Below are 16,048 nucleotides of genomic sequence, written 5' to 3'. Positions count from 1 at the left end.
ACATAATCCCAGACTGACCCCATGATGTTAAGATTAGGGCTGTGTGGAGGAGGTACCATACGTGCAGGAGTCCTTGTTCTTCTTGTTGGTGATGATAGTTCTTTATGACTGTGGCTATTATATTATAAATACATTATAATTTTGTCACCCTGTTTGTTCGTGCTGTATTTCTGTTATCTGTCCTCTATTCTGTACACACTACTGTACACCTATTGCACGTCTGTCCAGAAAGGGATCCCCTCTATCTGGCACAGTACTGTATATTAAAATAACAATCATTATAATATAATCATTATAAAGTCATTATGCAGATTGTACCCTTTCAGAGTGTTAGAGGCTATAACTGATGCATCCCTTTTTAATATGCTTGAAGTATTTGCTGGTAATGATTGACTTTGGGTTGTTTTCCATGTACAGCTGCCTCTTTTAGTTGTTGGATTGGAATATTTTAATATATGATGAGCAGTACTGTTTTCCTGCAATGCATAAAACACATAAAAACAAGAAGAACAATGATTAATTTAAACCATTTGTGGTCGCATCTGGCTTAATGTATTTTACTGATGTTACAGGCAGGTCTACTCTGGAGTCACCTGCACTGCGGCAGTGCTTTGTCACCACTGCACATCACTCAACATCTCTATCCTGTCCTCCTCCCCTTCTTTTCTCTTCCTCATCCTCTGTTGCTGACTATCTAACTGCATCTCTCAGTTGAAGTTGAAGAATAAGAGTGAGCAGAAAGAAAGATGAGGAGATGCAGCAGCTGATAACTGAAATCACCCAAGATGCTCTGAACCAGCAGGCACTGGGTTTGTCTGGGTATTACACAGTTAAGCTCTCAGCTTATTATTTTATGATGTTATTATGTCATGCCAACGTACAAATCAACAGACCAATAATTAAGTCATGTATTTGGTTTATTTATTATTCACAGGAATGCATTCTTAATGCAGGATTAATATTGCACAATATATGACATTAATACTATAGGCTTCCTTTCAAATATATGAAAATACATTATGTATGTGAGCAAAGGGTTGCACTCTAACTCGAAGGTGAGAAAGTGGAAGCAACAATCACATTAAAGCAGCAGCAGCATAGAGACACAGTGGAGCTATTTAATAGCACAATGATGGTCTTTTACAGCAGGATCTCTGATTTCTTCTCAGTGATTAATATATAACCTGGTTTGTTGTACTTTATCATGATTTCTACTGGAGAATAGATTTTAAAGGAAGAAGTGACAGAGGGAAACTCAACCCCAAAGGCAGGATGTGGAGCAGAGACATTGGGTCTTAGCTGCTGGGGACTTGATCACCAGATCCTTGATGATCTCCACTGTGCCAAACAGGGGGAACAGCTTCTCAGAGAAGCTCTCGTTGTACGTGTAAATGTGGAGGTGCTTCTCCGCGTCATAGAAGGACAGCTGGCCGTGGTCGTAGTCAAGATAGACACCCACCTTGCGGGGGATGAGGCCCGGCGGCAGGGCAGTGAAGGGCACGGTCAGTGCCTTAAGCTCAGTGCCTCTTTCCAGTCGCAGGGACAGATAACCCGTATCGGTGTTCAGGGACTTGAAGCCTTTCCTCAGTGCCGACTCTTTGGCCACACCCAGTCGCCAGTCCCGCTCACCCACCTCCACCTCCCAGTAGTGGCGGCCAGAACCAAAGCCCTCGACTCCGACAGCGCACCACCAGCCATCGAAGCGTTGGTGGTAGTTGGGAATATCCTTCCTCTCAAAGCCACAGCGCATTTTCTTCTCATCATTAGAGATGAGAAGATCAGGATTGGCTGTGTCCAGATCCAGAGTCACCTCCACTACAGGAAAAAGTTGAGATTTGAATTAGCAGACAGATGGGTTGAGTAAAGACAATATGGACTAAAACTTGAATGAATGCTGTACCTGAAGCATCTGAGATCCAATCCCACACTGAAAAAAACAGATGACTTTAGTAAGTGAGTAAAAATGGAGCAATATGATGTATCAGAGAACTGTGTTGTCAGTATGGAGATATATGCTGCATTACATGGACCAAAACATTTATATTGTGAAGATGACCAAACCTAATATTGAGCCTCAGAGATGTTCATATATTTGGATTATGCAAAACTACAATGAAATAAAATGATGGCATAGCGACGATGGCTCAGCACTGTTTGACATTGATCACTATACAGCTGTCAGAATGTAACCTGAACATCCAGTGATGTGTGTCATGATTTTGTTTCGGATTTCCATTAGACACACTGGTCTACAGTATATCACTCACCTGGCTGAGGAATGTAGGATATGCCACCTGAAAAGAGATGATAGAAAACTCATAAGAAAGTTTCCAAAGAAACAACAAAAATTCTACTTGATTCACATTGATTTATATACCAATCTTCTTTGTCTTCTGCTTCCACAGGAGCCACTGCTGTGGGATGTTATCCTGCAAGACGAAACCAAGAAGGCTTTACTAACACAAGCTTATTATGTAATTATTACACTTGCACAATAAGCTGATGAGCTGCAGATTACTGTGAATTATAACATGACCTCCTACCTTATCTGGCCTCTGTACCATTAAAGTCCACATAACCAGCTCCATAGCAGTCAGCAGATTGGGCACACGGCCCCAGCGCCAGGATGACTGCAGGTCCTGCAGAACCTTTGCCACAGGTTCTCCAGGCCACACACTTTGCTGCAAGATGATTCATGCAAATAAAAAATATCAAGTAAATTATTTGTTTCCAGCTGTTAAATCTTTCTCTGAAGGAATAAAAGCAGGTGAACCTCCCACCTCAGGCTGAGCTCTCAGGTCCTTAACCCAGTTGAGGATCACTGCCTTAGCCTGCTGAATGTCCTGTTCATTTATCAGATCAAACTGTTTGACCTCATCCACCTCTGGCCAGCCATCAGTCTGCATGGGCCTCTTCTGCAGACAGAAAGATACACAACCCTATATATATGCATTCACTGTATATTTCACATTAAGTGGAAATGGGTCTTTTCATCAGATATAAGCACCTTGCTCTCCAACATGGAGGCCCACTCCAGGATAAAGGTCCAGCAGAGAGGGGTTGGCCAGGTATCGTCCTGGTTCCAGATGTGCTCCAGGACATCTGATCTCTGCAGTGGGTAAAAAGAGAGAAATATGCTTTAGATTTCCTGTCTGTCCAAATCCATCTTCTTCTTGTCTTGTCCCGCAGCATTACTGAGGCAGTTTTTCAGTTTTTTTCCCATATGCTTACGGTTACCAATCAGAATAAACACTTATATAATAACTAATTTAGCCAGGAAACTCATTGGTATTCCATCCATCAGATTTATCCGATTGTGACACCTCATCCCTGATCAGAAAAACACTCACAATCACACATGACTCAGACCACCCACTCTACCAGCACTTTACCCCCCTTCCTCCTGGCTGTAGGTATGGACTACCACTTGGGCAGAAAGGCCTGTTTTAGCAAGAGCTTTGTTCCTACAGCCATCAAACTTTAGATAAGTAATCTCCTCTTAAATTACAAGAAATCCTGTCCGTGATGTGTGGAGTGTTAATCCATGTCTTTGTCTCTGTTGTATGATCCCTGTAATCCTGTATTTTGGAAAACTCTGTATGTCTTACTTGGTTGTGTTTGTATGCACCTACTATGGAAAATAATTTCAAATAAACTATCTTTACCATATACATATCTGTATATATATATTACTTGTATGTAATACAGAAGGAAATCCCAGAAGTCATAATACTTGTGGACAGTCGCAGTATAAGACATGGTCAGTTTACCTTGTCTACAGACTGATAAATGCACTTGTACTTCTGACACGTTTTGTGCTTTTGTGGTGATTGTTGGCCAGCTACTCCTCATGTATTTCAACCATTTCTAACATTCTCATGTTTGTTTTATTAGATTGCCTGTGTGTGTGTCTGTACATGTTTACTTTGTAAACTTGCTTGCCCTAAAATATCCCCAAACTGAACTGAATTGAAGACAAAAACTTGAGGGTTAGAAATGGCCCAGCAAAAATATGGCTTGTAACTAATGTTATTTGTTATAATGTTCTTTCATTTTCTGTTTCTTGAGTGAAATGTTAGCGATCTATAATCATTTATACCCTCCTCCGTACAGAGTCTGTGCGGGGAAGTGCATATGTTCATATATGTAGTGTATTCACGGTACGTTGTACCTGGCACACTCGACTCATGTCTCTGGCCAGCTCCACAAGAAACAGCTGATCCTCATCCAGAGGCTCAAGTCTCTCCCTCTTTGCTCTGTAGTGTGATTCCTGCGAGGGAGTTAAAAAACAAAGTTTTTTTTTGGTTGACTGTCATTTGGAAAGGGGAAAAAAAGGCTTTTGAAAGAAGAAGAAGTAATAAGGTCAAACTAGACAGGAGGTGGTCACTCAGCCTCATCAGCATGCATATCATGGTTCTGTTCCTGTCAGCAGAAAAGAAAGACACCCCTCCCGTCCAGACTCTCTGCCTCGATTTCTCCTGCCAAAAACTCTCTGCATGCAGTGCCTTTCTCTCATTTATTAAACCAGGAAAGGAGAAATGCGGGCAGTCACATGGAACGACAAAAATATTGTCATGTCAACCATCTATTTAAGTGTCAAGGTGACCCTTTGCCCTCCTGCAAAGATGCATATTTAACAAACTACTGTCTTTTTGTTGAGTGTATATACCACAATTTGTTACCTTTATCTTGGCCGTGAAGTTTTTGGCCGGCTCCACCATGAAGTGAAAACATTGCATCATCTTGGCTGGTCTGTGCTAGAGTCCTAGAATAAATAAAATGAAAAAGTGTTACTGTATGTGAACATGTCATGTGTTTGCGATCAGGGGGTCATTGATCACTGGTAAATATATCACAAACACGGGCCCAACGGGCCACTGCAAGCTGTGAATAATAGATATATTTAGGTGCTGCAGTAATCTCTGCTTTTATTGTAAAATCATGCAGTTTCCTCCTGCTATTTTACACTTTTTCAACCATTTGTGGGCAAAGTCCTAGTGGCTAACGTTGAAATCTTGACTTTTATTCGCCTTAAATCCTCCAAGGACACATCTGTGCGGTCTCTGTCCTCTGAAGGAGGCGGCCTCTGTCTGAACTAGGTCACCTCTACTGTTTACCCCCAAAACACCAGTATGTCATGTAAATCATTCAACATATGATGAAAAGTTCACATGACCATTCAGATTACAAAACATCAGAGGATGATCACATCTTCAGCAGGGACTGCCGAAAACGTAAATGATCCACTAACCATGTTATAATGTCATATTATCTCTGGGTGACATGTGGGTCCAGATGGAAGTTTTTTGAGGCCAGGACACAGACGTGATCATTAACTGGAGCAGAATCAAGCTATAAAAGCGGGGCAGTCTGAAACGTGACTGGCCCAGCATGCACCCAGTGTAAAGTCTCAGCTGCCAGCTGACTGATCGTATCCTTGGTTAGTCCCCCTCCATCTTTCTCTCTGTCTTCATCTGCAGGCTAATCAAGTTAGCAGAAAAATACATGAGCTCAGTCTGTGTGTGGTCGGCAGTGAGGCAGTTAGGAGGACCAGTCTAAACAGGTTTTCATGCCAGCCCGGGCTGAAGATGAAGAGAATGAATGCACTGGCATAAATATGGCCTTTCTAAACTTGCATAACATTCTTCAACCACTTTGTTCTAACACAAGATCTGCAGCTTCACCAATACAACTGTCCTGATTTGGCTATGAAAGAAGTTAATTTCATGATAATCATTATTATTTAATGATGTTTTGCACCAAATCAGCTCAGCCAAGCTTCACAAAGATGCAGCACTTGGGTGTGTGTATGCACAGTGTTTTGTCGCTTTAAATCAATGTAGGCCTATGCAAATTGATGACTGTTGCATAATATTGCAAGATAAATGCAAAGCTCACAAATTACATATTTGACTATATAAGTTGCATCCTCCTGGAAATACAGGGAATGAGAATAAAAACATGAGGAAAAGGCGGCGCTGTATCACAAGTGTTTATGTAGGCTATGTGGTGGGAAAACATGACCGTGCAGATTTTGCAGGCTTAGCGACCAGGAGTCAGCTGATGACTGCGCATGAAGTAAACACACACCTGCCGTATGACTTTGCAGCAAATCTCTTATAAACGCAGCGCTGCACCTTATACAAACTGAGTTACCTACATTTGATTATGTTGTTAACACAAATTGCATGTTTGTTTGTGAAGACATAATGCGTCCCTGCAATGCGTCCTGCATAACAACCGAAATACTGTACGGCTGATCATAATGTAACACCTACCTTTCTCCTCAGGAGGCTGGTGAAGCAGATTTGTTCTCTTCTTGCTTTGAAAACGAGTAGCCGCCCGGTGTACAAAGTCTCTGGGCGGTATGCTGCAGTGTCTGACCTTGTTTACATCGCAGACTAGCGCTCGGATCTTCGGGGAGCTTCGGTTTTCTCCGGCACTGACGAAGGCAGCGTCACTACAACAAAGCGCGCGCATGCAGGTAATAGTGACGCTGTTATTGCTATGGCTACAGGCCTAAGGGGGAAAATCTCCGCAATAGTTTACATTTCTGCTCTTCCTCTGATTTTATGGCTGTGAGCACAGAGCCTGTACCGGCTGTGAAGAGAAACTAACATCTATTCTACTACTTATGAAGGCCTAAGTACAATTTTGAGGTACTGTACTAAAGCATTTCTATTTACTGTTACTATATATACCAGTGGTTCTCAAAGTATGTCACGTCAATGACCCTAAACGTTTACATTTGTCACAAGATGTATGTCTTTCAGCACATCTGTCATTGTTGAGGTTGTGGCCACCTGCGAGTTTTCCACCATGCTGATACACACAGCATAAACTGTCAGTAGTCTTGGCCACTTGACTTTATGACATTGTCTGTCTTCAAAGGACAGACAAATGTATTTAGACTATCATCTATATTGAGTTATTGTGCCCTTGTTCCATTTTATCCTACAGATGTGACATAATAATATTGTCATATAAAAAAGTGAGCCAACCTTTACAGTCAACGTTATTGTTTTCATTACCTGAAGAATTTATTACACTCATTTATTTTCCTTTCATATTCACATTGGATCATTGGTGACAGCTATTGTGCATAAAAAGGTGCAGAACCCTAAGGCAAGCAACCTCAGCATCCCTCACATTAAATATGATTATCCTGGGCTATTTTTGAAAGATGTTCATTTCACACTAAGGGGAACCAATATGCCTTTAAGTAAGCTACATTAGCTAATTGCCATAAAAAAAACATGTCCAAATGCAGTGAACTGCTTGGCAGTGTCACTGCTTTTGAATTTAGCCTTTAGGATGGGCCTGACTGTCATTGCTAATATTGAGTTTATTTTTGAATTTAAAAATATTGTCCACCTTTTTGTGTTTTATTTCTTTTTAATTTCTCGACATTTCAAGACAATGTTTTGAAAGTCCATTTCTTTGAATGCATAAGTGTTTTCCACTGGAAGATTTTGTTTATAGTTTCCTTGGAAACTTGTAACTTAGGATCTGCGTGTCTGTGACAGCATTACAGTAAATTTGTCTATCAAATAGATTTCCAGTTCTGTCTACAATCGTCATTTAACCATGGTGCAGTATTTGACCTGGCAGTCCACTTTCTCAGTGGGCACCCAGTGCCATCCTACGAAATTCATGTGGCATCTATTGGCACTCCTGTGGCATCCAGTCACCTCAAACTGACACAACTGGTGTAAATATTTAAATATTTTAAGAATTGTATATATTTACATATAAACAGCATGGGTGCACTGCCAGATTCGGACCACTAACAGGAGGGGCAGATGACATGCATCTTAACCAGCAGGCTTCCAAAACACACATTATTCTCAGTTGTAATATTTTGATATTAACTTTACATCACTTAAACATGTCACTGTCACTCATCACACTGCTGCTGTTTAGATGTCTCTGCTGCACAAGTGAAAAAAACAAGCTTGTAAATAAAAATATGAGGACATCGTGAACCCCACTGTTTTCTCAGATTTTTTTTTTTTAAGTATAGTCTGCATGTTACTAAACTTGTTTGCTTAAACCTGTTTACCTGTGTATAACACACCCTTACAAAAATAAAACAAAGGATTAGAAAAGAGTGTGTTTTTGTTCCTTTTTATACCAAATTGGGGTTAAATCATAACTTCCATGGCGTAAGTAATGACATAAAATGAATTAAAAACAACTTATAGATGCTGACCTGTCTTGAAAACAAACCAGGAAATGTGTCCCCGCCCTAGTTGACAGTGAGTCTTTCAACTGCTGGCAGACTGTCACAGTGAGGTGCCACAGGCTACAAGTACTTTGGCTTTTGATATTTTAAGGACAGTTTGCTGATAGTATTGCCGTGCTTCCCTACAAGACCATTACTTGTAAAAGAGGATTTTACCAATTTTGCAGACTTTAACTTACATAAGGGATTTGAATAGTTCCTCCACCACTGCTCTTTCATTTCAGACCAGCAATTAGCACTTGACTGATATTTTAGATTTAAGCTATATACTAGCACTTTTACTGAAGATAAAACCCTTTAATTGCTTTCAATATGTGCAATCAAACATTGCAATGTCATCTGTAACATGTTGTATTATACCAAAAAGGTATTTCTTTAATTAGCTAATGATGCAAGAAATGAGTCGCTGCATCTCACAAATCATCTAAATGGGACTTAGGGCAACGTAAGGGCTTCGCAAACACTGATATTATTGTCTTTTAGTCAAAGGAGACGAGTTCTGCCTGCAGGCTCCTGAACAGTCTGTGAACCTCATCTGCACTTTCCAAGATGATGACCCCCTCTCTATCTCCCAGCAAGAAAAAGAACTTAAGGAAAGGATATGCTTTTCTCTGTCTCCTGAGAAAAACATGCATATTATTTTTGATATAGTTGAGCAAAGTCATTACGAGGCTCATGAGATTTTGGAGCATGCCTGTCTCAAGTCAATATGAAAAAGCAGTTCTGCTTGCCGGTTCCTGAAATAAACAGTCATTGAACCTCTGGTGGACCTTAAAAGATGATGACACCCATTTCCATCTCTGTTGCCAAACGTTTTTTAACTAACTACTTCAGCCAAATGTTATCTGAATATGTTTTTATAATTCTCAGTCCTGTAAAACTAGATACTCAAACACTGTCCTGTGTGAGGAAACACAGGTCATTGTGAGGCTATGAAGATATTTGGAACATATCTGGGAAAATGTAATTAATATGAGTCAATAGGGAAGTTATTTTATGACTCATCTTGCTTTTTTTGGTTTTCTGAGACAAATTTGACCACATGCAATTTTGTGTGCATTTCACTTAAGTATCTTAAAATAAAAGATCAAAAAAATGGAAAATTAGCTTCAATTAAGATACCAGTATTTTGTAGGCATTGTATTCAAGAAGTATGCAAAAAGTTCAGTTGAGGCTTAGGTAAGAGAAAATAGCTGAATAAAGATCTACAATTGAGTTTTCCCTTGTTTTTTTACATATCAAGACACACACATATATGTATGTACCAATACAAAAAACGATGTGTTTTTTTGAATGTTCATAATTTGCCGCTGCTGTGTAAGTACAACAGTCCATCAACAAAACAATAAAAGTATTTATTACATTTTTTTCCACAGAGAAATAAAGAGGAGTCTTTCTTAATAAATACAGTACAGGATGAAAAATTGGCATGTGTACACAGTAGTTTGCAGAATGTTACTTGTAAAACAAAACAGGTCTTGACAAGGAACTTGGTGTTACTCCATTGTTTTCATTCCACATTCATTCTGCCTCTTGAAGCCTTGCAATCTTTTGTAGTGCAGGACAAAGAAATCAATTTTCTGCCTCAAGTAAAGCAGATTCACTGTCAAAAATGTTTAAATGTTGTTTTTTTTAAAAAGTGACAAAGGCCTTTAAAAACCCTTTTGTTGAAAGTTTTACATAAGTTGTGATCAATGTCATGATAACTTCATGAAAGGCACTCTTATTGGCACCTTTTTAGTTTCTCCTCTTACAGGCTGAACTACATACTGCAGCAGTATGGCACACAGCCAGGTAGAAATATGCTTTACAGCAAATCCTAATCGAACAGGGTCTCTGATAACCTTGCAAACCAGACAATGAGGTTTCGGGCTCAGAATAAAAGAGAAGCGCAAACATCAAATCTGAATGAACACAATATGATCCACATCACTTTAATCAACAAAGTAAATAGTGGTTTACTTTTTGGTATGTTCTAGGCCTGTAGTCCACAATTTTCTTGCTGCCTTTTCTTTCCTGTCGTATTCAAGATGTACCAGCCACCTTAATTAATGAATATCCACAATTTATCTACATCAATGTAGATTCTCCACACAGAGAGCACAGTGTTCTTTGACATTCAAGTGTGTCCACAAAATGTGTCCAGTTCTGAAGGGTGTGCAGATCCTCTTTGGTTGCTCAGCATCTCTCAACATAAATTTGAGGTATCTGAATCATCTTGTATAGAAGTGCGATGAAGCAAACCAACAGAATCAATCTTCAAACATTGTATTCTTTTGGTAACTTCATCTGTATAAAAGCTATCAAATGCTTTCATAGTTTGTCACAATCAACAGACGGTTTCACAGCTCGATCACACAGGAAGAACAGTGCTGTCTGTGTCAGAGTTGACTGGATGAGGTATGTCTGTTTGAATGTCGGCCGCTGTGTTGGTGTAGATACTGTCAGGAGAAGAGATGTCCAAACGAGATGAGAGGATGTTGTACGGCAGCTCCATAGACTGGCGGATACTCTCTTCATATGTTGGAGGTGGCTGTTTGAAATGTGGAAAAACAAGACAGATTTTTTTGAAACTATACTTATTCGGTTCAGTCTCACCACTTTCATCAACCATGCTTCCAGTCACAATTGTTTTCAGTTTTTAAAAAAAGTAATAAAAAAAACCCCCTGATGAACCAACTTATCGCAACCCGTCCAGCCCTAAACCGCAGACAACCCAGTTAGTTAGCAACTAGTCGTCGAACATAGTGGAGCATTTAGTTACTAAACAGCCAGACATTTCCCTCAGGAACACACCATCAAGGCTAAAAGGAAAGTGAATATTGGACCTACATTCATCATGTGACCAGAAACACAATTTGAAATGAATACTGATGGTATTTGAGGGAGTTTGCTATAACAACTTTATACAGTTATAATATATGACAGTGAGTTAACAGCCTCTTTTACTGCCCCCAAGTGGTAAGTAATGCAGGTTTCAGGAGAGGTTTCTCATCTGTAAATTAACTTGTCTAATGTGAGTATGTGAAGCCTTTTGAAACTAACTGTTAAAGGAAACTACCACAAAATTCTTCTAAACTACAATGTTAGAAATGGGCATACAGAATATGTAATTTCCAAGGATGGGTGTGTTTCTTAGAGATCTTCCGAAGGCCTGATATTTATCCCCAAAAAATGCATCATGTTTGTATTTACATTACCAATTAATCTGTCTTCTCGTTGGCCGCCTGGAACATGTTTTGCTCCGGTGCATTATCTTTTTGATCACATCTAGCAAATTCACACTCCCTGACTGAGTCCTCTTATCTTTTAATTGCTTGGGGACCCTTAGGCAACAGCAGTAACCCAACAACCCTGCCCTCTGTCTGATATGCACACCAAACACATAGCCAGGCCGCAAGTTTTACTACTATCCTGCTTCGGGCCACAGGACGGGCAGGGGAAATTAAGGGGGCCATCAAAACCAAGAGTCTAAAAGGGGGGCAGGGAGACTTTTCAGTCACCAGTGACAGGATGACTGGAAAGTACCGTGGGTGAATGTGCTCTCTGTTTGTGTGTGTGAGTATGGAGAAGATGGGCAGTCATGCTAGGGACTGTTTAATTAAGAAAAAGAGGGGGGGGGGGGGTCAAAGAAGACAAAAAAAAACACACTAGAAGATGGGAGCACAAAGCTGAATTCTCGGGCACTGTTTGCGCTCAGGATGCAGGCTTTAATTATGTTTGATGTGCCTTTTTCTCATTACCTTGTTTGCCCAAGCGTTGTGCAAGTCAAAAGCTCAGCAGAAGATCAACACGGTTAAACCTTGAAACGTGGCTGCCAGCACAATTTATCTGCGAGCATTAGATGAACTGATAGCGCATCCTGTTTACTGCACTCTGAAAGCAGTCTAATCTTTGAACAAGCTCTTGTTACAATATTGTATTACATCGTGGTCATAATAGAAAGAGCCTACTTCTTATTATCTCCATTGTGTAAACTACAGATAAGGGGCCTCCATATTATGATTAGCTTATATGAGCTTTAGCATTCTTTGGACGTTCCGAAAGTATAAAAGGAGTAAAATATACCCCCTTTATTCCAAAACTTAACAAAAGCACCTGAAATACTCCAGTGTAGCATCTGTGACTGTATCAACTTTTGTTGCACAGTCCTAATCCCTAATTTAGCCTACCTCAGTCACAATGGGTCCATTGAGGCCAAAGCGGTCTGCGATCATCATGTGGATCTGCCTCTGGCGGTCCTTCTTTCGGACACTCTCGTAGGAGGGGAGCCTCGGCAGGGGGGCCTCCAGAGTGGGCAGGCTGTAGCTGGAAGGTAGGCCGACGTAGAACAGCTGACCTGCCTGCTGAAGCAAACACAGTGGAACAGTTATGCTTTTATGTGCTAAGGACTTGTGGATACAGGTTCAAATAAACCTAATCATGGATACTCACTTTAAACAGGAAGCTGCAGTGAGTCACTACCTTTGTGTTATCTACCCAGTGATATTTGCATTGTACAGTATGTGCTGTAAGAGAGTACTTAGAGTGTGTCTTTGTCTACTATAACACCGTACACAGAAAGGAAGACTGCTGACGATGCCAAAACATGTCTTTGTCACCTGAGTGTTGTTGTCATCCATGATCTGAGTCTGCTCTAGACAAGGAGATCCCACCAGCGTCTGTCTGCTGCTGTAGTACTGAGGAGGAGCATCCTGTAAAACAAGCAGTAATGGCTGTGACAAGTGTGCCTTAGAGAGTGCGGAGGAAGACGTTATTAAACTGTTTCCATTACAAGCATTTATCAGGTTATATGTTCTCTAAGTGCTCCCTACACTATAGATCTTTGGTACTCTGTTGAATACGGCAATTAGTCAAAAATCCACTAATTTCAGCCCAATTGACCAATTTTCATGCCTTGTTTAATCACTGTAGACACTGTCTGGTTTAGCAATACCATAAATTATCTAATCAATAAAGCGACAACCCTCCGATTTCCGTGCCTCCTCCCAGTTACACCCCCTTTCTAAAACAAGACCTGTCGGATTCTCACTGTATGAAGTGCTGGAATCCTGAAAAAAAGCCTGCCAGGAAAACTAGGTAATTGCCTTGGGTCTAAATGAGTCTTCTTTGTCTGGAGAACAATGTGGTGTCCTACTGTGTCATCAGGGTCCCTAGGCAACAAACCACACCGTGTGGTCTTTTCAGCGTCTCTCTATTCCCCTTGTAACTGCAGCAGGTACCCTTTAACGAGCACACTCCAATACACATTATGGCCTCGTATGTCATTCGGGCCGGCATTACAACAAAGTCAATTTGCTGCCTGACTGAGATTTAAATCCAGCATGAGGATAAGAGATGTTAGGACCAGTTATTGCTGTTACTAAGGAGATATGCTCAGATGCCGAAGCACCAAAGGTGGAAGTTCAGCATATGATAACAATAGGTAGTATTAAAATATGAGTTATATAATTTTCCCAGGCCAGTTTAAACGATGACATCACTCACACTTGGAGTGACGCACTCTAATGACCTTTGACATAACCCTCACATCATTTCAGGGTAGAGAGACGACACCAAAAAAGGTGATGTCAAAGGTCACTTTCCCTCACTGGTTTGTACTTTAAAGAGGCAAAGAAAAAGTCTTCAGGAAAGAGAAAAAAAAGAAGAGTTGTCCCTTTGTCTCCTGCCATTGATTCAGCCAGTGTGAAAAAGCACAACCGTGTAAAATCAGTGTTGAAGTCGGGGGAGGACCCCAACGGCAGCGTGTCTTTTTCATGGCTGCAACTTAAAGGAGATCCATTGTCCCCTTGTGTCCCCAACACCCACAGTAGGGTCTGTCCACTATTCATGGTGCAAACTGAAGCAGGGAAAGGTATGTGACTATGAAGTTGAAGACATGAAATGTCCCATAGAAACACAATGAGAGACTCTAGTGTTTGTGTGTGCTTCACTTTCTCCCCCCTTAAAATAAAAACAAAAAACACATAACTCAATTAAATATTAGAACTGGTTCCAACTAAAAGATCAGACTGCTCTCATATATAGTATTTATCCAATATCAAATGAAAATTAATCATGAAACTACAATAAGAGTGCACATTGTGGCACTCTACACTCTTTGTTCACAGTATGTCATGTGTAGTTTACTGTACAGGAAGTAAGATTAACCAGCCAGTTTTGTCTTATCAGCCACACAGTGTATTGATACAGCTGTAGTTAAAGGTCAGTGTGGCCAGTTTGTACTAGTAAAACACTCTGTTAGTTTCTTAAGTGAACTTCTCCAGAGCTTCCTGTCTGTTCAGATGGGGGGAGGTAAGAGTCTCATCCCTGCAAACCAAAGATAACACTGAAACTTCACCCCTGGGACTTTGCAGAGGTGAGAAACAAATCAGGAAGAGGAAGCAGAGAGTATGAGCAACCAATGAAAAGTTACCTCTGTGGAGTGTTTAAATTTCCTCTTCACCTCATCCTGCACCATCGCCTACAGCTTTACAGATATTCAAGCAGTTATCTTTAGCAGGTGGAGAGATACAGTATGTGAGAGATACGCAGGTCAGCAGTGACCTAGAGGTGTGAGGTCTATAGAAAATGTGATTTGTAATGACACAAAATGTCACACACACCTTAAAATAATTTCAATATCCCTCCTAAACTGTACGTATTATGTTTGTTTCCCCATTCTGTGCTGATGTTTAACTTAAAATTTGATTTGAAATGATTAAAGTAGAGTGGTGTTGAACTAGCATCAATATGCGTGTTAAGTGCTAACTCTGTCCAATTCCATTAGAGTTACTGTGGGACTCTGAGATATTTCTGGAGGGCAGCTAATTCAACTGAGGCAAATCCATTTGCCTAACAATGATCATATCAAGTTTATTCTTGTACTTTTCCCCACAGCCATGCAAATTGAATCTGACACTTCTTGATGGTGCTACACTGGGTGCACATGGAGCCTGGGTGTGTGATCACGATCAAAAACTAAACACAGGTCACTTTTAAAAGGAAAGCTCAGCACAAAAGGCACTTTTGCTCTTTTTTGTTTTTCTAAGGGCTTACCATATCTGCATGTGGCTGCTGATAGGAGCGCAGTCTGCAGCACTGAGGATCCTTGCGATAAATAATGGACAGCAGCACCACAATTACCACAAAGAACACCAGAGAAGAAACTGTATGAGAGAAGGGAACATTTGTTAATCACTGTTAATGAGAGGTCTTATTTTTCCGGCTCAGTCATGTGAAACAACTGGCAAAAGAACCGTATCAAAACAAGTTTGTACATTAAATGTACATTAATTAAGTCATTAATGAAGTTAAAAAAGACTTATTTTGAATAGTTTTGATTGACAACTTTTCTTTCTCTATACAGTTTAAATGTGTAATTTCTCTGCTATGATGTACCTGTCTGTCAAGAAGAATGACAGCTCGAAAATAACAGGCCGGACTAATTCTGTCATTGCTTTTTATAGTAAAGAGCTTTGAGCTCTGTGTGGCCAGTGAATTAGCTGCTATCTTCTGTTACCACATTTGGAAAATGAAAAAATATCACAGTCCCACAATATGGTAGGACATTAAGTCTAAGCAGGAAGCATACAAGTAAAACATTGTCCAGAAAGAGGTTTTTCACTCTTAAATCTGTTTGGATATTAATAATTCAAAAGGAGATTTAGCAGGTTTATAAATCAAATCTGATATATTTTGACAGGTTTAAAGCTTTACTTACAAGCTGCAGCGACCACTGTGAGTTGATCCGATGTCAGCTGTGAGGAGGGAATGGTTGGACTTGCAGTTGTGGACATTTCTGCTGTGTAAACTGTTAATGTT

The 16,048-nt window shown here is 40.3% G+C and overlaps 1 protein-coding gene across 1 annotated transcript; it reads right to left on the bottom strand.

Annotated features, from left to right (window-relative positions):
• Positions 1 to 905: 905 nt before the first annotated feature.
• si:ch211-120g10.1 (butyrophilin subfamily 3 member A3) lies at positions 906 to 6,536 on the bottom strand. Its single transcript, XM_062439548.1, has 10 exons — positions 6,279 to 6,536; positions 4,683 to 4,765; positions 4,172 to 4,270; positions 3,008 to 3,109; positions 2,781 to 2,915; positions 2,544 to 2,681; positions 2,378 to 2,429; positions 2,268 to 2,294; positions 1,901 to 1,927; positions 906 to 1,815 (listed from the first exon to the last, which is right to left on the bottom strand). The coding sequence occupies exons 2-10, from the start codon at positions 4,740 to 4,742 to the stop codon at positions 1,256 to 1,258; spliced, it is 1,200 nt and encodes a 399-aa protein (XP_062295532.1). The 5' UTR covers positions 4,743 to 4,765; positions 6,279 to 6,536; the 3' UTR covers positions 906 to 1,255.
• Between the last annotated feature and the right edge of the window lie 9,512 nt (positions 6,537 to 16,048).

This window comes from Scomber scombrus, chromosome 18 (assembly GCF_963691925.1).
Source record: "Scomber scombrus chromosome 18, fScoSco1.1, whole genome shotgun sequence".
NCBI lineage: Eukaryota > Metazoa > Chordata > Actinopteri > Scombriformes > Scombridae > Scomber > Scomber scombrus.
This window is presented reverse-complemented; position numbering and strand designations above follow the sequence as displayed.